At 46.1% G+C, this 21,903-nt stretch overlaps 1 protein-coding gene across 1 annotated transcript in view; it reads left to right on the top strand.

Annotated features, from left to right (window-relative positions):
- The first annotated feature begins 564 nt into the window (after positions 1–564).
- LOC109281936 (eosinophil peroxidase) overlaps positions 565–21,903 on the top strand; it is a 75,692-nt gene continuing 54,353 nt past the window's right edge. The window contains 6 exon segments of the mRNA XM_059717540.1: positions 565–735; positions 6,589–6,712; positions 9,134–9,263; positions 11,519–11,722; positions 15,386–15,701; positions 17,267–17,427. Of these exon segments, the coding sequence (XP_059573523.1) occupies positions 666–735; positions 6,589–6,712; positions 9,134–9,263; positions 11,519–11,722; positions 15,386–15,701; positions 17,267–17,427 (1,005 nt within the window). The 5' untranslated portion in view covers positions 565–665.

The raw sequence follows: 21,903 nt of genomic DNA, 5'->3' as shown, positions 1-21,903 counted from the left end.
AGAACCCAGGTAGAGTATGGCTTAATAAAACAGATGCTGCCCTTGCCATTAGGGAGTTATGGCCCTGTTCCCATGGCTTTTCTCCACCCTGTGTTTCATATTGTGTAAAGTATATTAATGACAGTTGGATAATTTCTGACCTCTTAGGGACAGAACCGAAAGCCCCTTCCTCTGTAGAGCAGCGTAAATCTCACCACTTTAAAATTTTTTACATGTTAAATTTAATAATTCAGAATATTGGTAATGATTGCCCAAACCTTCATAGATGTGAACAGAATTCTGCATATTGCAATGTTGGAAGTGCATATAGAAAGCACTAAATGTTTGCCAAGAATGGGCCAAAGGGTGTCTTTATGTATCCCCAATACAGAAAAATCCTGGAAACCAGGAGGATGCTGGTTAGAGCAATGACTATGACCTGGTTTGAAGCTGGAGCTCAGCTCATAACTTATGTGGAAAGTTTGTTCAAGCCAAGCACAACAGTACAGATCTCCTTTTAGGGAGCTGAGCTGCAGGTTACTGTAAATGAGGTGCCACTTCATGAGTTCCTTTCTTCTCAGATCAAAGCAGGCATTGGAGGAAGACAAGTCAATCCATCAGATTTCCTAAAACATTTAACAGAGCCAGTGGCAGGGACCAGATCAGCAATTCAAGCTGCTGATTACATGGAAACCACCCTGAGTCTTCTGAAAAAGAAGATACAGCAGAATATGAAGAGACCATTCAATATCACAGGTAACGTGCGTACAGAACTGTAAATAGTTACATTATGTGGCAATTCTGCTCTAGGGTAGTATCTGAAGTATCTGCATTACCAGGAAGCCAGGTGTACATAGCCCCTTCCTAACAAAGCATGTGAACTGCCGGCAGAATTGCAGATGCAGGGAATGGAGCCCATCTCTTAGTTTCACAGTCCCTAGACTGTCCCAGCAGAATTGATCCCAGCAGATTATTTGCTGCTTCATTTCCCACTTCATGTTAAGCATCCCACATGATATAACTCCCACCATTTCCAGCAGAAGTCTGCTCCCTGCCCTGTGCTGGATTATGAGGTGCTGAGGCCCTAAATTATGTCCAGTTTAAGAGGCCCCATATGATAAAAATAATCCACGAAATCCATGAAAATGGATTTTCATGAAACCTTAAGATGAATTATTGTTATTTCTTCACAGATTTATGAACTCAATATGAATAATAACTGTGGAGCCATATATATGTATATTTTTGTCATATTTGAATGAAATGTCCATATTTAGAGAGACATTTTCCCTTATCTCCTTGATCTCATTTATCTACCAACTCATTATTATAAAACTTGATATTGAGTCAGGTTTTTTTTTCTTATTTAGAGGTCCCTCGTATTGTGAGGCCCTAAACTGTAGCTTAAGTAGCTTAAGCCTAAATCCAGCACTATTCCTGCCCTCCTGGCTTTCCTGTTAGGAAGGCAGGCTTAAACTTGGGAGGGAATGTAGGCACCTTATAGCCATTTCAGGTACTTAAGCCTCAAGTTCAGATCCTCAAAGCCACCTCACAGCTGCTGCCTGACCCTGAAGGGCTCTAAATTCCCCACTGTTTACTGCTGGTAAGGAACATAGCTAGGTGGATCAAGGGGTGGTGGTGAAGTGGTAATCACACACCCCTTTTGATTCCTGGTCCACCCAAAGTTTAAAGCCAACTGCCTGGCAGCGGCAGTAACATTTCTATTCAGGCAGCAGTGAAAGCATCAACTGATGCCATGGCTCATTGTAATCTACCTGGTTCTGTCTAAGCTCTTCATTCCACAGGACACTCCTTTATTTTTAATGGTCTTGATGTTCCACTAATCAAGCTATTCTTGCTTCTGCAGTTTTCCTATTACCTGATCTCTTAATGTAGCTCCTAATCCACAGCCTTACAAGCTGTTTTTAACCCTAGCTAAAAAGTCAGCTAAGATATGGAAACATTAACTCAGATGAATATCAACTAAGGTATGGACATAACTTGCAGTGAAGCATTGGATGCATTGTCAAGAAGGCTAGATTTTGTTCTATAAATCTAAAAAAAGATTTGACATTTAATTCTAATGCCAAGATAACTAAAAAAAAAAATCTTTTGGCTTTTTCTTGTACATAGTTTGTTGTCTTTTTATATATCACATAGCAAACCAATACCAATTAATTCCAATTAAGTTATTCTTGTTTTCCTTCAATTGTAAACTGAATAATATAGCCCTATGCCCCTAGCATGACATTTAAAGCTTCTAGTTTCTTTTTACCCAGAGAAGAATATGTTGCATTGCATATGATAATGCACCATCTGCATCCTCCCCACCACTTTTCAAAATCTAGATCTCCCTATGAGCACAGGCACCTAGTCCTGACAGGGTGGAGTACCTCGGTGCCTGAGCCTTTGCAGGAGAGGAGAAACAGAGTTCATCCACTCATGTGGATTGAGTCATTGTTCTTACAGCACAGCTGCTAAACTGGGCCCAGCACAAATCCTTTAGTGATAGTGCCATCTCTCTCTGTTACCCAGAAGTTAGAGCATTTAGCAGGGACATGGGAGACACAGGGTCCCTCTCCATGTGATCTCAGCTGAGGTCTCCCACCTTGCAGGAAAATGCCCCAGCAGCTTTGGGGTGGGCACCTCTCATTCTCCTGTGGAAGCTGTTCTACTTTGTTTAGCATAATTAAATATTCATTAGAACCGTGACCGGCCTGCGACTTTCCCACACCCCGTGTGAATGACCTAATCCCCAGGCTGTAGAATCCATCTCATTGTGCGCGTCTACACATCACCCTACGGCAACATCACAAGACACTACATCACCATATGCTGCGCTACGTCACTGTAGCGGCACACTCCCTGGGTATGGTGTGCCACTGTGGTGACGTAGTGGCAAAATCTAACCATGTGCTGCATACATGGTGCAGGGACCGCCCTTACTGTGCCATGCTTTATTACCAAAAGGAAATACTGAAGCATGGCGCCATAGCAATGTAACCATACAGTAACATGTAGGCGCACCCATTCTTTCCCTCAGTCTTAACAGTGGTAGTTGACCAGTGCACACAACACACTGAAATCTGCAGGGCCGTCGGCCTGAGCACGAACAACGTGTTGTGGCTTCTGTCTAGAATCTCCATATCTGTCATTTCTCTCCTCACCGATGTTTGCTGCATCTTCCAAATCAGTATCATTCTCTCCTGCTGGCCTGCTCTCTCACTGTCACATTCTCAAATGATGCCCCAGGGATAGTTATAATGTTTCCCACGGAAAAATGGAGAAAACCACGGATTCCTTGTTTTTATCGGAGAAAATGCAGATTTCCCTTTTTAGCAGAGAAATCTGCGGAATCTCTACTTTTGCAAAGAGCTCGTGCAGGCTAGAACAAGCCTGCAAAAGCAGATTGCAGAAAGGGTGGGAAATCCCCAGCCCTACCCAGAGGGGAAGGGAGAGGGGGAAGGGCAGGGCCTGAGCCTCTGAGTCAGCCAAGGCTGGGCTCAGGCCCAGACTCGCCCTTCACCCCTGCAGCCTAGAGGTAGGTGGGGCTTGGGACACGGCAGCCAGGTGCAGAGTTGGGGGGGTTGCGGGCAGGGGTGCCCCTCTGCAGGGGGCTTTGTGGGTAAGCAATGCATGGCATGCATGCCACCTAGCCAGCTGCCCAGGGTAGGGGGAGGCTTGCATGTGACTGGCTGCACAGCTCCATGGCCGACTCCTCAGCGATGGCAAGGGATGATGGCTGGGGGCAGAAGGGGCTTGCATGTGGTGGCTGCTGCCACTTATGTGTGGAGCCGTGCCAGTGGAGACTGCTGCTGCGTACAAAACCTCTCCGTGTTGTCACTGCCGCTGGAGGGCCATGCCCATGGAGCTGTGCATCCAGCCACACAGTGGCAGTGGCAGTGTGGTGGCGGCCATGGCTGCCATGCAGCGTGGGATGGTGGTGGGGATGGGAACGTGCCACCCAGCCGCCACCACACTGCTGCTGCCACCCTGCACAACTCTGGGCCTGGCTCCATGGCAGTGTGGGGAGGTTTTGTATGCAGCAGCCGTCTCTGCTGGCATGGTTCCACAGGTAAGTGGCAATGGCTGCCATGTGCGAGCCCTCCCTGTCCCCATCCCTTGCTGCCACTGCAGAGCCGGCCACGGAGCTGTGCAACTGGCCGCATGCGAGCCTCCCCCTCCCCTGGGCAGCCAGCTGGGCGGCATGTGCGCCCCATATTGCTTGCCCACAAAGCCCCCCCATAGAAGGACACCCCTGCCCTCATCCCACCCAACCTGCACCTGGCTGCAGTGTGCCACCGGGGGCCGGCAGGAACTCCTGCTCCCTCAGTCTCCAGCCCTGCCCCCCAGCTCCCAAGCCCCACTTTATCTCTAGAATCCAGGGGCAAAGGGCATGGCTCCATAGTGGCAGTGCTTGCCCACAAAGCCCCCCGCCCTCCCAGCCATCATGCAGCTGCCTCCACCCTGCATCACCGTGGAGCCATGCAGCCAGTTGTGGGGCATAAGCATCTGTGCAGCGGCAGCCACTGCATGCAAGCCCCCCTTTCCACCCCCCGGCAGGTGGCATGTATGTGGCCCACACGTGGTGGTTGCCACCGCGCTGCCGCTGCCACGCCCTGCACCACTTGCTCACAAAGCTGTGTGGGTTGCCATGGGATGGTAGTGCAGGGTGCAGTGGCAGAGTTGTGGTGGCGGCCTCCGTGTGCGAACCCCCTGACTACAGAAGGTGCAGGGGAAGCCTGAAAACAGAGAGACGGACAGCAGAAAATCACACAAAAAGCAGCAGGAGAGACTGAAAGGCAGCAGGAAAGCAGAAAAAGGCAGCAGAAAGTCACAGGGAAAAGGCAGTAGGAGCAGGGGGAGAGCAGAAAATTACAGGAGAAGCGGCAGGAGAGACTGAAAGGTGGCAGTGAGCCAGAAGCAGGAGAGGGAGAAATGAAACAGAAGTTAGAGGGCGAGGAGCAGAGATTGGAGCAGGGCCAAACCATAGTAAAACAAAACCCAACTTAGGGGTCCAAATAACAGTTTTACTACACAGACAACCCACTACACAGCCCCGTGAAGTTATTGGTGCGTGCACACACACACATGCTTGCACACACACAGAGACTCAGTGAAAGGGCTGGAGTCCAGGTAGGGAACAGAAGCAGAGTCCAAGTCCTTGGTTGAAGAGTGGGTGGGGGGTGATAGCTGCCTATCCAGGCTGGAAAGGGGTCCTTGTCCAGTAGGTATTGTCCACAGGGGCGCGTTGCTGGCAGGGCCTCTGGGTGGATAGGTGGTGTGGCATGGTGCTGGTCCAGATGGAGAGGGCGTCCCACTGGGTCTGTCTTGTGTGACCCTAGTGTTTGACCCTAGTGACAGGAAGCATGCCCAGGCAAGGGTCAGCCCCTGACGTATTAAGCATGTGTTCTCCATGCAGGGATATGCAGTTTCGGGTGTCTGTAATGGTGGGGTACTATGGTAGAGTTGCTGGTTCTGCAGGGTCTTTTGTCTTTCTAATGCTGGGTTCTTGTCTCTGTTCCTGAGTGAGGTCTGTGGTTCCTGAACGAATCAATGTGAGGTGATGGCCCAGTCATTACAGGCCATTCAGTAGAGGCCTGCTACCATTGTATTTCAATCATTCCCAATCGCTCTCATTCATCCGGGAACCAATTTACGTGGGAGGGGTACGTGACTCTCAGTTTCAACACAGGGGATGCCCGGGCAGAGGACACAAGATGGAGACTTGACATTACTTTGGTTCACTTACAAACACAGGCCTAAACCATACAATATCCATATGAAACAATAAAAATCAATATGAAAATGATGATAATACAATATACAACAGTAAGAATCAATACAAACCTAATAATAATACAATATAAAACAGTGGATATCCAAAACCAAAAACTTGCTACCAAAATAAAAATGTTAAAGCTTACCCTAAGTCTGAGCTCGCTTATGCTTGTCTATAGGGAATAGAGAGGGAGAGAAAGAAAAGCCAGAAATAAATGGGGACGGGAAGGGAATGCATATCTATCATATATATATATATATATATATATATATATATATATATATATATATGTATTAAAAAAGAAAAAAGGGGGGTTTTGCTACACAAGTAGAGCAGAGGGGGGGCTATGGAAGGCCTTTAATTTTTGTCATGGATTTGGGGTTTTTAACCAGAGAATTTGCAATTTTTAATCGGAGAAAACCAGGATCCCTGGATAAGCTACCAGAAACTTTAAACTCCTTGAAATAAATTTAATTTTAGCAGTGTCTGAATCAGGCCTGTATCCTAAATGAGGGGATTCAGTCCTGGTATCTCCGTCTTCCTCTCTGTGAACTCCAAAACAGACAAGAGAAGGAGGAAATTTAATCAGACCTCTCCCAGAAGTTAAAATTTCAGGTAATTTCCATCCTGAGAGCTAGCATTATTTGATGTCATTTCTATTTGCACAAACTGGAAAGAGTTTTTGACTAATTTTCTATACATCTGTATGTTTTATTTCTGAGCGTGTAGGGGAAATGCAAATACATAAGAGATTGGCCTAGAAAACTGAAGAGACTATTACCGATATGAGTAAAGAGATGCATCCCTTTGATTCTCTTCTCTTGCAGATCTGCTAGATGGGGAACAGAAGGCAACAATTTCCAAAGCTACTGGCTGCAAGTATCAAATTCACCCCATCAAGTGTGCAGAGACTAGCACTTACCGGACCATCACAGGAGAATGCAACAACAGGTAAAGCGCTAACACTTTTTCCTTAGGGCCAGGGTGTTCTTCAGTCTGCAGAGTCAGTGTCAATGCCTGAAGGTAGTTTGTGTAAACACCACTCCACCAAGCACAGGAAGAGAGTATTATTATTAATGTAACGCCTAAAAAATCCAGTCTTGGAACAGAGCCAGGTGCTGTAGAAACATATAACCAAGAGAAGGATCTTACAGTCTGAATAGTGTATGAGACAATACTGTATTTGAAAAATAGAATGGAAGTCTGTAATGATGACACAGATTTTAATATTGCACACGTGAAGGACAGAGTTAATGTTCATGCTCCTTCACCAGCTTCCTTTATTACAAGAGGACTATATAAAGTTGAAGCATGAGTAAATACAGGAGGCAAGCAGAGCAACATGGAAAGGCTGATTGGAAAATAAGTCACTTCAACCTTCATTCTTAGCCAGAATATTTACAAGCCTTACTGCAGAGGTGTGACTGAGTGTTAGCTACTTTGTCCCAGTGCTGAAGCTCAGCTCCAGCAGGAAAGCATAGCACAGCAACAGGTCCATCCTGAAACTCTTTCTCCATCGTGACCTACGCTGTGCATGTGAACAAGCCCAGCTGAGCCCTCAAAATACTGTAAGGAGACCTCACACTGGTTTAGTTTATGCAGCTCACTGAGACCTGGACTACGGCTGAGTTGGCAGCAAAGGAGTCCAAAACCTGTCAAGCGAGGAAGGCTTAAAGTCACCCCAACCATCCTAGCTCCCAAAGTGGGGGGAGCAAGGCCCTGCTGCCTGTGCAGACACCTTCTCAGATGGGGCCATTTGAAAGCCACATTTCTAAAGAACAAACACTGCAACTTTTTCGGATCTGTATACGTAACTGCAGTACTTGTCTATGTCGCAGGTCAGGGTATGAGGCTGCAGTACACAAGCTACTTTCAGCTTGCTCTGCTTTACCTAGACTAAATCATCTAGTTGGTATTAACTTCATGTAGAGACCCCTTTGCTCACTAGCACAGCATTGCCCCAGCCTCTTCTCAGGGGCAGGGCAGTAAAGACCGAGGGCAGAATTCTGCTCCCCCATGCACACCTCAATGGCACTTACTCAAGGTATACCTGGCCAGTGCTGTGCCCCAGCAGTCAGTGGCACACAATATGGGAGCAGCTGCTAATGGCTCCCTGCCATGGGGATGATGTCACCTGCTTTTTTTTTTTTTTTTTTTTACTGCTGACATGTCAACCAGCCATTTAAACACCAGTTTTTGGTAGCAAAAAAGGTGGTGACATCTCTCCCTGCAGCGCAAACTTCTGGCAGCTGCCCCTGTACCATGTGCCAGAGCCAGAGATACTGCAAGTGCAAGTTTTAGGGGTTAGATGGGGAAGGGAAATGGGACCAGAGGGTCAGGTGCCCCGCTAGTTCCTTTCTGGCCTTTCACTGAGGCAGAAGTAGAGGTTTGTGCCCTACTTATCCACCCATGATTACACTGCTGCCCTTACTCACCACTTGACATGCATTTTTTAAATTTACACACAGTTTTCATTCCTATCACCTCTGAAGTGTGGATACAATGTACCCATTTATGCTAAGCATGCATTAGCTGGGCAGCTATACACCATGTACGCCCCAGAAAAAAAAGACTATTCCATGTTTTAGCCCCAGGACTGCGCAGTTAGGGCACTTGTCTAGCAAGCAGGAAACTGAGGTCCTAGCCCCCACACCCTTCCACAGGGTGTTTAAACCTGTGTTTTTCTGATTTCCATCACCATGTTCTAACTACACTATGGGTTAGGTATTAGCCAGACCCCTCTCAGGTGTGCCATGATGTTCAAGACAAAGATCTCAAACAGAATCTTTTCCCCCAAGAAATCCTGAGCTTATCAATATTATTCCACATATTTTCAGATGCTGTAAAACTGCACAGTTCTCTAGCTCCTTTCAAGCATAAGCTTAGAGGTAATATTTTCATTGTATGCATATTCATTGCATGATTTCAGTGAAGTCAAGGATGAAATGTTGAAAGAGATGTAGGTTTTGAATGATGCATTTGGGCACCTAGTGGGATTTTCAGAAAGGTCATTAGTCTCTGAGTCTTGGTTCTCTAAACTGGAGATAATACTTCTGGCCTCCCAGGGGTGTCTTGAGGAGAGACGCATTAAAGATCTTGGAGCACCTGGATAGTATGGTAATGGAAGCCATAGAAATTTTAAATTCTGAATTAATGATAGGAATGTAATAGGAACACAAGGATCCTTCTTTTCTCTTTATTATTAACTGTAATTAGTACTTGCAGACTGGGGGCTTTGCTTTGGGGTTTTGTCATGAACAAAATGCAGTTATTGCCTCTTAAATTGGAATAGCATTCAGACCATCATGATTCCCTGCAGGGGTGTCCTTTCTGCAGTAGCTCAGTTGCTGCTTTTCCTTTCCAATGCTTCAGGAAACATCCTCATCTGGGAGCTTCCAATCATGGATTTGCCCGATTGCTTCCGGCAGAGTATGAGGATGGCATCTCTCTTCCCAAAGGAGTCACTGAAGGAAAACTTTACAATGGATTTGTACTTCCTCTGGTAAGAGGTGCTGAGGTCATTTCATTCCTTGCTTAGTGACTCCATTTTCCAGAAATTTCCATCACGGGGATGAAGTTCTTCGTTATAGGACTGGATTCAGGTTATAATACCATTTAAGCCTATTTTGAGGGAACAAATACAAACCTGACCCTGGGCTAAGGTCATTTTGAAAGCCCCACTCCAACTTCTCCTGAGGGGTGCAGAGCAGGAAAGGAGTGACACTTGCACTTCACAACTAGTTCAGCTACCCTCGTGCAGAGAAGACGGCTCATCCCATGAGTCAGAGCTGGCCCTCAAAGCTATGTTGCGCTATCTGTGGGACTTCCCAGGGGTCCAGAAATTTGGTGGCAGGTGAGTGGTAGCAGCATTAATTGCTGCTCCCATGCTGCCAAATTATCTGGCCTGTAGGGCTCTCTACAGGTCTGAAAATGTGGCCCTGCCCTGGTGCATGCAGTTGCTCCATAGCCATATTCAGGTGTGTGAGGTGGGACCAGCATGCCACTGAATCTAGGTACAAGGGGCCAGGCTGGCTTGTTGACAAATGGTGTGCCCGATCACACTTCTAGCCCTACCCCACACACCAACCATGTGTGCGATCCAGGTTGTGGAGTAACCCCACACAACTCATCTGGCCTGTGAAGTTGGAAGATTGGACACTAGGGCTCTGTGAAGCTTCGGGTGCTGATTCAATTCAGAGGCAATTCGGCTTGATTTGGTGGCCGAATCTCTGAATCCTAATCGAATCAGGGGAGCAATTAAAAGGTCTGAATGGATTCAAAGGTCTCGGGGCGGGAGAGGGAGGATTGGGGAAGAGGGTAAGGGACCATGGGGGGGACCCCTGCCAGGCCCCATCCCCCTGCCTGCTCCCCCAGCCCCCCCAAGCACTCCCAACTCCCTCCCGCTGTTCCAGCCCCCCCCGGCCCCGGGCTGCTCTGCCCGCCCCAGCTCCCAGTCCTTTAAAAAAAAAAAGCCCCCACTCACTGGATGCTGCCAGGTGGGAGGGGGTGATCCCCGCTGCCCCTACTGACCCATGCTGCATGGGGGAGCCCCCCCGATTCCCCCCCCACCTGTTCCCCCAGCCCTCCTCACAGCTGCCCTGTCTGCCTCAGCTCCAGCCCTGTAATTAAAAAAAAACCAAGAAAAACAAGAGAAACCCAGGGACTCGCTGCTCCTGCAGTGGCCTCGGGGCTTTGCGGGGCTTGTGCAAACCCCCCCCCCCCCACATGGCTTGGGGAAGTGGGGGGCAGCAGGGATTGCCCCTCCTGCCAGTAGGAAGGGTGAGTCTGGGTTTTTTCTTGGTATTATTTTTCTTGAAGGGCTGGAGCTGGGGTGGGCAGGGCAGCCATGGGGGGGACTGGGGGAGAAGGGGGGGTTTGGGGGGCTCATGCAGAGGCCCCTGTGCAGCATGAGGCAGTGAGGGTAGCGGGGATTGCTCCCTCCCTCTCCCCGGCGCAGCACCTGCTGAGTCAGGGCTTTTTTTCAAAGTGCCGGGAGCTGGGGCAGGTGAGGCAGCCATTGCGGGGATGGAGGAGTGGACGGGGGGTGGGCCTGGCCTGGCGGATTCAGAGATTTGGCTGCTGCTGAATCTCTGAATCAGATTAGGCCGAATCAATTCAGGACAGTGATTCGAATCACTGAATCAAATTACTGCCTTTGAATCGGCTGAATCCGAAGTGAAAACTAGCCACTTCACACAGGCCTCTTGGACACCACTGCTTTACAATACTGTTCTTGCTAATTCTAGAGGCTTCATTAATAAATAGGAGGGCAATTCTGTGAGGCCATTTATCCTGATCTAGTGCTAACAGAGCCTTACAAGGCTCTTTGTCCCTTTCACTTGACTTAGGTGTTTTTCCTTTTAAAAATCTCCACCACTTCACTCTGCATATTATCTAGAGGTAGACAGGCAGCTGGTGAACTGTGGCCACTGCCTGACTGCTTTGGGCAAGAGCTTCATATGCCTCCAGGGTAAAGGAGTTTTAGGAAGGGGGTTGAAGGACGATAGTTGATTTTGTGGGTGAAGGAAAGCATGGGAAAATACAGTAAGATATTTATTGGCGCAGTTCCATGTGGATGACTGAAGGCTGCACCCCCAGCAATCGTATAGCTTCAGAACCTGAATTTCGCACCAAAGCTTGTGTTTGGTACTCTCCTCAGTATTTTAACAAACCACCTGTAAGTCACAGCACTTCCTCTCTGGGGTTGCTTATGTTCACTATGTCCTCTACATAAGTTTCTGTTTTGAATTCCTGCAGGTTCGAAATGTGTCCAGCAAAATTGCTCACACAGCCAATGAGAACATCACTCATGACCAGGAGCGCTCTTTATTTTTCATGCAATGGGGTCAGTGGGTGGACCATGACTTGGACTTGGCCCCTGCTGCTGGTGAAGGCCACAACAGTAAAACAATTAATTGTGAGACCAGTTGCACCTATCAGTCACCCTGCTTCCCGATTAAGGTATTGATGTAACCTTTATTCCATTCTTCCCTTTCAGATATAGCACCTGGGCTCTTCAGTCTAGAGTTTCAAAAGCATTTGAAGACACTGAATTCTAGCTCTGAGGACTTCAGATGCTTAATATTTATCCATCTATAGCAAATAGATGCATTTTAGAAGCAGCCAAAATAGCTGGTGCCTTAGACTTAGTGTTGCTACTGCTTTACAGTGGCTGCATCTACACATGCATCTAACTGCAAAGTATACTAATTAGCTTTAGAGTAAAGTGTCATCATTTATACATGTGACATTATTAGGCTACAGTAAACTAATTAATGCCACTGTAAGACAGTACTGTCAGGGTCAGTATTATTTTATGGTGCAGTAATTAGCTGAACTTAAATGCATGTGTGGATGCTGGCTATGGATGTAAATTGCACCTGGTCAGCCCAGGCAGCAGCAGAAAAGATTTTTGTGTGCTGCCTAGCCACATGACTCTGCACTTTCAACACCCGTGTGCCCCAGCCAGCTCCTCTGACACTCAACATTACCACCCAGAGCCTTGGGCTGACCGTCTGTGCCCTCTGCCAGTTCAGGCTGAGCAGGACAGAAGCAGCCCTGGCATAAACTGCTCAGACGCAGCTCAAATTGCTGCTGTCTCAGGTGCATGTATAGATGCTGTGCCTGGGAGTAGTTTACTCTGGCTGAAACTGGTCCAGAGTGTACTGCTTTGAACTAATTGCATGTGTAGAGTCACCCAGTGTATGTAAAAGTAGTGGAGCCCTTGCTGTCCACTGTGGACTTGGGCTGTGTGCGTGTCAAGCTTTCCTAACCACAAGAAGCATGGAGTCCATGATTATGCATTGTGACTCTTTATTCATCTGGTCATAGGTCTGCTACTTTCTGCAGACCCAGTCCCAGTACTGAAAATGGGATGCCAGGGGTGCAGGTTGGAAGGTTTCCCAGTATGGGGGGAGCTGAGGGGCTCCCCTGAACCAGGAACTTGACAACCCCCATTTTCTTTTCTGCCTTGCCCCAGAGCCTTCGTTGCCCTATGACCTAGGTCCCAGGGAGCTGCAGAGCTAGGCACTTTAAAATGCCTTTCAATCTAAAGTCAAGGAACTTTAGACAATCAAGCCACAGGGACCGAAACATGGGAAGAGGCTGCGCACATGGTTGTTAAACATCCAATGGGAATGGGATCCCAGGTTTGGGGAGAGGCTCCCCATTCCTGGGGTTCTGGCAGAAGAGCCTGTGGGTTTGCAGCTGTCAGGGCAGGGGAGTTGATCGAAATCTGTGTTTCCTCCCCCATCTCCTCCCCCACCAGTCCAGAAATTTCCAACACATGCCCCAGGCTCCCTGCTGACAGTGACATGTTGGGATCTGATCCTTGATCCCAATAATCACACCTCCTGCCATGAATATGTAGCATAAGAGAAGTGGGGTTTTTTTTGAGACTGGGGATCAGATCCCATCATGCTTTTAAATGAACACCTGCCAGCCCCCATACTTTGCTGAGCTATAACACATACCAAATCACCATTTCCTTTCTGTCACTTCTAGTCTGCAAAAATAAGATGGCAACCTGCCAAAATAACAACTGAACATATGTATTCTGAGGCTGAGCTTATATTACTTCCCAGGTGATGCCAGGGAGCCGGGCTGGAATACATGATATAAAGAGGTTGTGGACTCTCCACTTTTGGCACTTTTTAAGAGCACGTTAAAAAATTATCTAACGAGAATGATTTACGAATAGTTGATCCTGCCTAGAAGCAGAGAGATGTGCTAGATCCCTGATTCTCATGTTTTTGGGGCTCCTATACACTTTAAAAATGTTTTATACTGCTATATACTCTTAGGATTCCAGGCTATGAATAATAAACATGGTCACTACAACTATATTTATATGGTTGTAAATATATACTTGCCTGAACCATAATACATTTGACCAATCCATTCCTAGTAGGCCTGTGCGAAACGGGCCCTATTCGATTTGGATTCAGCCCAAAATTGTGGACAGTGATTCGATTCGCTGATTTGGATCACTGTCCCTGATTCGTCTTGGCCGAATCCGAATCTGACGATTCAATGCTGTTTCGGTGAATCAGCAATTAGGACACAGGCGCAGCTTTAAAATTTTTCTTCTACATACCTGGAGGTAGCAGGTGCGGCTCATGATCACTGCGGTGCTGGGGTGGATGGAGTGTCCCACAGGAGTACGGGGGGCTCTCCAGCGTGCTCAACAATGAACTTGGAAGTAGACAGGAAGTACTTCTGGGTCTGCCAGTGAGTGTGCTGAGGGGACCCCCCATACGCCCCTGGCTTGGCAATCAGCCACAGGGGGACCCTGGGTGCCCCCCCCCCAACCAAGGAGGCACCTGTTGCTGAGCTGGAGGTGGGGTGCCCCCTGCGTGCTCCCCGGTGGACCAGGAAGTAGATCGGAAGTGCTTCTGGTTCACTTCTGGATTTGCTGCCGAACGTGCTGGGGAGCCCCCCCCATGCTTCTGTGGGACGCTGCATCTGTCCCAGTACCAGAGCGTTCAGATCCCCTGCTACCTAGAGGTATGGAGAAAAAAACATTTAAAGCTGTATCTACGTCTGAATCACCGAATCTGTCCGAATCTCTCCAAATTGATTCGGAGGTTGCCAAATTGATTTGGAGAGACTAAAGGGCCCTCTGATTCAATTTGGATTCAGAGATTCAGCCACCAAATTGGGCCAAATCTCTGCTGAATGGAATCAGGGCCCAAAGCTTTGCACAGCCCTAATTCCTAGCATCTGATAAGTAGATTGTTGCCTACAAAAGCTCATGCCTCTCTAAACCAGTTAATCTTTAAGGGCACGTCTACATGTACCCAACACCTGCTCTGACACATGGTAATTAGCACACTCCAGCAGACTCAGTATCTCATATATTCAGCATTCCCATTCTTCAAAATGGCAGTGGGGGCGCTTTAACTAAAACTCATCAAACAAAAGCTTCTCTAATTAAACCATCTCAGAGCACATGTAAAGCCACCTTAAGATGCCACCTTGCCGTATCTTCTATAACTATATTGTAATTTATCCCACAACCTAAGCGAGATTGTAGGTTTGCTCTTTGGGGAGGTGTGGGGGTTCATTCTTTCTTTTCTTCCCTTTCCTTCTTCCATTCTTTTTCTCTTGCATTATATCTCGAAGTTTTCTGCATATCCTCAGGAGAGGTATGCTCTACTTTAGGAAACACTGGATTGGATGGTGCTGTGGGGTCCCTTTCATCCCTGTGTGCTAGGGTTCTAATTGCATAATTGCATATAATTCTGCACAAAGACACAGAGTGGACAGCAAATTTTAAAACTTCTAAAAGAAAATATTTTCATACAACTAGAACTCATTGTCACAGGATTTTATTGAGGCCATGACTTCAGCAAGATTTGAAGAAGGATTGAGTAGTTATACAATCTAATATACAACATAAAAATTAAAGCTAATGAACATTCTAATAAGGCCTGTAAAACCACCATGCATTAGGGTTTACACAGCTCTATGCTGATGCCCTCTGAAAAACAGGTTCTCACAACTGCCTTGAGTAAGGTATATGATCTCTTTTTCTGAAGGGTCTGATACTGCTATATTACTACATAATATGAGTTGGATAGCTACAGTTTTCATTGGGAGTAATTTGTTTTTATTGTTTTTTAGTTTCCTTCAGATGATCCACGTTTTCAGAGCTCAAATATCTGTATGCCACTTACTCGTTCAGCTCCAGTGTGCAATCCCAGAACATTTATACGAGAACAGATCAATGCAATCACTTCCTTCATTGATGCCAGCATGGCGTATGGCAGTGAAGTACCTGTGGCTAGGTATCTGAGGAATCAGACAAACCAGCTGGGTTTGATGGCTGTGAACCAGAAATTTACAGATGCAGGGTTAGAATTACTGCCTTTTGAGAACAAGACCAAAAGTATCTGTACTTTCACAAACAAGACAGCAAACATCCCCTGTTTTAAAGCAGGTAAGTTATGTGTCCAGACCATGACAGCATGAGAAACTTTCATAGATTAAAGACGCATGGGCAAACTGTGATCATCTTGTTTGACCTTCTCTATCACCCGAGCTTTAAGGTTGCCTTGAGTGAATCCATCTTTGGTTTAGAGCAGATCTAGAACAGGGTGCATGCCTCTTGACCCTCAGTCTCTTGAGGGTCACTGACAACTGTATTTTCTGGACAGGCCACCTAGAGTGGTGCTGAGGCTAGGGAATCCTGATGCCTGTTCCAGGGTCTCATGGGACTATACTGTGGTATGCCTCCCAACCCCTCCCTCCTTGTCCTCAACTCCTATCTGAGCTCCATCCTCATCTCCTGTCCATATCTCCTTGGGTTCTGTCACTCCTCTCCTCCCTGCACCCATCCCCTGGCACTGGAGCCAGGCTGTTCTCTTTAACCTCTGCCCTTATGGGGCTCCAAGCAGTACACAAGTGTCGTTGAAGAACACATGTAGACTTTAGGGTCAGGTCAGTAGAAGCTTTTATTCAGATCCACAGTACTGTGGGAGCTCAGAGTAACATGGATTCACCAGCACTCCAGAGAGGTCTCCGCCTTTAAACAGAATCATGCAGTTTATATAAGCTTTTAAACAGACTGTTACACAGGACACGATTGCAAAAATAAAATTCTCTGAGTAAGCAGTCAAAGACAACTAGCAAGCACTCTGTTATCTCAGGAAGAACAGGCACATACTTTTTTCTGCTGTCTTCAAGGCCGCTGTGAGTGAAGCAGTTGCAGGGGAATTACAAAGAACAAACACTTTCCCTTTGTCTGCTCTAATATGCAGAGCCAGCAATTCCCCACAAACTGTTATGGTCATCTTACCAAAGTTTAAGGCATTAATTTTGTACAAGGGTGCCAGAGGAACAAGCCACTTGTTTCCTTTTTTGGCTTCTCCCAGGGCACTTGGACTAATAACATCTTGCTTGGCTCCAGCTGCCTGGTGCTCAGCTGTTCTGTGGAAGTGCATCCAAGGTGCAGCTACCACATGGACTGGACCGTGTGGAGCCTGCTCCAGGCAAAGAGAAGACCTAGATATTTTTTTCTACCAGACTCCAACAAACTTCTACAGAAAATGAACTGCGCGGAGTATTTCAGACTCATAAGTTTGTCAGATTTGGGCTGCTATTCATAGGAGTGACACAGCCACAATTTTACAACTGAGGCCTTTCCTCTGCCCAGTTAAAAGTTCTTGCTCCAAAGACCGGACTTCCTCAATGAAACAGGTGTAAGAATTATTTTAAATACTGACCAAATAATACCATGCGTGCACTCTCACATTTGTGCTGAAAATGTCCAAAGAAGATTCAGCCAGGGTAGATACTTGGATGGGGAATTTCAGTCAGAATGGTTTAAATTTAACATTATAAGCAAATGAAAACACAATCTTTGGCAGGAAAAGTGCTAGTCAACCTTAACTATGGGCAATTTTTCAGCTCTAATTCTGCTGAATTGCTTCCAACCCAGTTTAAGAATCTCCTTTGTACATTTTAAAACAGTTGCATTGCTTACTTAAATCTGTATCTGTTTAGGTGATGCACGAGCACCTGAAAATCTGGGGCTTTCAGCTCTGCACACCCTCTTTTTGCAGGAACACAATCGCCTGGATGCTGAGTTAAGGAAACTAAATTGCCACTGGGATGGAGAGAAGCTCTACCAGGAAGCCAGAAAAATAATTGGTGCTATGACCCAGGTACCAGCTGGAATATCATTTTTGCTGTCATTTACTTAAGGCACTTACACACATGCAGGAAACCTGCTCTGATGCGCTGGAAACCCAGCACGTCAGAGCAGACTCGATTAATTGAGTCTGCTGGAGCACATAAATTGACGTGCTTTGACAGCCTCATGCATCACGTGTCTGGGGTTTTCCCTTAATACTTGAGAGTCTGATCTTTGCTCTTATGTCTCTGATTGCCAGATTTGTGTACCTCTGCTTTATATTCCGACTCTCACCTGCCACATCTTAATCTAATTTGATGTTATCAGTTGGGAGGTGTTATTGGTGCAGTAGGACACCGACTATACAGAGAGATTTTTGACTGTGTTACCCCTCTCCTCTAGTTCCTTTGGACAACATCCCAGAATTTTTAATCATCAGTTGAGTCCAATTCATATATGGTTGATCAATTCTCTTTATTATTAACTTTTTTTCTTCTTACAGCCTCTATCAGTGAGCATTCATACAGCTTGTGAATCTTTCAAACTGTTTTACATACTTTTATTTAAACCTTTGAGAACACTTTTTGTTGCATTTATTTAACACCATAAAGACATGTACTCAACAAGTTAAAGCTCAACAAGTTAAAGTCACATTCAGAACTATTTATATTATTTTTTCTCTATTTCTTTCAGTATCTTTCTTTCTTCTCCCTTTTTGTTTTGTTTTGGGTTTTTTTCCCGGGGGAGGGAGGGGGGTGAGATATTAATAAGTCCTTCTGTATGCCCCTGCTTCCTTCTTGTTTTGGTGTTAGCACAACCCGGATTTGGACTCTTCCTCTTCCCAACACACTCAGAACACCCCCAGTCCCAATCAAATTAAAAAAAAAAACCCATAAAAACTGAACAGGGAAGAATGAACTGGACCTTTGTGTAAGCTGACGAGTATCCGCGGCTCCTTCTTTCTCACGGTTTCTATCCTTGTCGCACTACTCTTCTGAGTGGCTCATGAGGCACCCTATTTCTTCAGGGACTCCAGATCCTTTCCTCTGGTTGAGCCTTCTCTCCTGATCAGACCGGCTCCTGAGATTCCTCTGTCTCGATCCTCTCTCAAAAACACACTCCGTCTTCCCTCTCCCTGCGCGCTGTGCCAGGTCTCTCCAACTTCAAAGAACAGCTGATCCGGAAGTAGCATTCTCTGGACTCTTGAGCTTCTCCACATCCTTTCTGAATTGCAGAGCCCAGAACTGAACACAGTATTGCAGCTGTGGTCTCACCAAGGCTAAGTAAAGTGGGAGGATGACTTCTCAGGTCTTGTTTGAGATGCATTGGAAGATGCAGGCTAGAGTTTTGTTTGCCTTGCCAGCTGCGGTGTCGTATTGGTGGCTCATGTTCATTTTGTGGCTAATCATGACCCCCAAGTCTCTTTCAGACATGGTGCTAGCTAGTGTAGCACTGCTGAGCCACAAGAGTGGTATGGGTTCTTTCTCCCAAGGTGGAGCACCTCACATTTCTTACTGTTGAATGCCATCAGGTTTTGATCCATCCACCTTGTAAGCCTGTTGAGGTTGGCCTGGATTGCCAGCCTATCCTTTAGGATGGCTGCACTTCCCCATAGTTTTTCTGCACTTTCCCATAGTTTGGTGTTGTCAGCAAACTTAGCCAGTCTGCTTATAACACCTGAATCAAGATACTTTTAAAACACATTGAGGAGTACCGGTCCAAGAATGGAGCCCTGGGGCACACCACTAGTTACAGTGTGCCATGTTGATTTGGATCCATCAACTCTGACTCTCTGGGTCCATCCATGGAGCCAGTTCCCCAGCTATTGAACTGTGAAATTGTCTAAGCCACAATTCCCCAACTTTTCCATGAGGACATCGGGACACCAGGTGAGAGGCTTTCTTGAAGTCCAAGAATATGTTGAGTCCTGATGTTGGTTTGGGCCTCCTGACACTTCAGTGATACAGTAAATAAGAGTTTAACTTCCTAGCCCATGAGGTTCTTCAGGAGGGCACATAGGGAAGCTGCTCTACACATGGGCTATGAGTCAGGTCAGCTATTGCACTGGCACAGCACCTAGCACTGTGTGAAACTGCTGGGATCAAGCAAACAGTCATTACAGCAGGTGGTAAAATGATGAATGATGGGGAAGAGTTACTTACTAGAAGATTGTAAGTGCCAGAGTGAACAAAGGGTTCCTCAGTGGAGATCAGCAGGGGGAACCAAGAACAATAGTTTAAAGCTATGAAAAGGAAAACTTAAGTTATGTATTTGGAAAAGTGTTCCTGAGAGGGAGGTACTAAGTGATGGCCAAGTCTCCAAAGCTAAGTGGTAAGATTACTTTGAAACCACAAGGGAGGCCACCTAAAACTAAACAGCTTTGGAAATGTAAAATGAGCAAATCCCCATTCTGCCCAGGGCCTGACCTAGCTCTCTCATAGTTAGAGTTCAGGGGGAAATTTCTTCTTAAGTGTTTTCTCAGTAAATAGTGTTTGTTCCTTGTTGTTTCTCTGGTCTCCCAGACATTGCCTGACTCTGACATGTCTTATGTTTCTTGAAAAAAATTTCAGCTAACAATTAAGTCATTCCTTTTTATCACCAAAGCCCCAAAATTCCAGTTTCTAAGTTTTCCCTGAAAACTTGAAACATGTTTAATAGGTGGGTATAAAATGACCAATAAGGTTTCTTGATTTTGTTGTTGTAGGCAGCTCATTGCCACAAGTGACAACAGTGTGTTTAATATAGAGGTGGTCTACCCATGTCAGAAAAATCAAATCCATCTGACAGGTAGTATGTGTAGCTGCCATACTGGAATCCAAGATGGCTGTTATGAATTCATGTTTAGTCACTATTTCAGCCCCCAGTAGGGTTAGAAAACTAATTCCAATGAGAAAACCAACATTGTATGAACCAAAGAGATCAATTGTAACATTTCTGTCCTGCTAGCCATATCAGATTCCAAGATGGCTGAGACATTAGCATGTACGTATTGACTCAATGTAATTTAAAAATCCAGTAAATAATACTCTTAATACTAAAACCTCACAAATTCTACCACTACAAATTTCTTAGAAGGCCTACAGTACTGAAAAGATTATAACCCAGCCTAGCATACTTATTTGAGTTGCACTGAATAAGACAATACTTTTTTATTTTGGAAAGCAGATAAATCAGATAATAATAATACATCACTTAATGACAATGAAACACACAGACATATAGTTTGGCTCAAGACAATAGGAAAATATAATAGTCTAATCCAACAGTAATATAATGGTAATACAATGGTATATATAACATTAATCCAATGGGTAATTGCAGTTTTTTCAGATCTTTTCGTTACTTGAATCTATTTCTGAATCTCTGTAGTTATATGGATTACAACATGTTTTCTCATAGCACTCACAGTCACGAGTGCATGGCACATTAACCTGCCTGCATGAACATGCAGGTACCTAGCATTCCATCTTGTACTTGCAACTTATTATCTGAAGGTAACATGCTAATAATGGTTGAAGCGTGTTTATGATAGGAACATAAGCATCACTTTCAGCATGCCAACCACACTGGTCAGGTGATCTCAATGGTGGATTAGGTTTGAGCACACTTTGCCAAACAAGACTTTGATAACTGGCTCTATGTACATGATAAACAAAGGAGTTGTACGTAGGCAGAAGTTTATCCAAAGCTTTTCCTTGATCGAATAATTTCACTGTAATATCCAGAAGAATCATAGAAAGTTAGGGCTGGAAGGGACCTTAGGAGATCATCTTGTCCAACCGCCCGCTCAGAGCAGAACCATCCCCAACTAGACCATCCCAGTCAAAGCTTTGTCTAGTTGGGTTTTGAAAACCTCTAAGGGTGGAGCTTCTACCACCTCTCTAAGTAGCCTCTTCCAATGTTTTACTACCCTCCTAGTAAGAAAATTCTTCCTAATATCTAACCTAAACTTCCCTTGCTGCAACTTGAGACTGTGCTCCTTGTTCTGTCATCTGCCATCGCTGAGAACAGCCTAGCTCCATCCATTATTGAACCGTCCTTCAGGTAGTTGAAGGTGGCTCCCCATCTTTTCTGTAGTGGCCCAAAATAGAACACAGTACTCCAGATGTGGCCTCACCAGTGCTGAATAGAGGGGAAGAATCACTTTCCTTGACTTACTGGCAACATACCTACCAATGCAGCCCAGTATGCCATTAGCCTTCTTGGCAACAAGGGCACACTGCTGGCTCATATTCAGCTTATTGTCCACTGTAACCCCCAGGCAGTGCCATAGCGATGAAATCTGCCACCTGGGGCAAAGCCTGCAGTGGCACCCCACCCTCACCCTGCACAGAGATCCAGGGCCACATGTCTCCCCATGCTTGCCTGGGAGTACATGCAGTGGCAGGAGCCACCCTTCCCCCATCCCCACTCCCCGCAAATAAGCAGCAAGCTCCATCCCATGCCCCGCCCTGGCGGGGCAGTGCCTGTTGGTGCCCCTTCACTTCAGTGCCTGGGGCAGTCTCCC

This window comes from Alligator mississippiensis, chromosome 14, assembly GCF_030867095.1.
Source record: "Alligator mississippiensis isolate rAllMis1 chromosome 14, rAllMis1, whole genome shotgun sequence".
NCBI lineage: Eukaryota > Metazoa > Chordata > Crocodylia > Alligatoridae > Alligator > Alligator mississippiensis.
The sequence above is the reverse complement of the archived record's forward strand: the minus strand, read 5'-3'. Positions and strand labels throughout refer to the sequence as shown.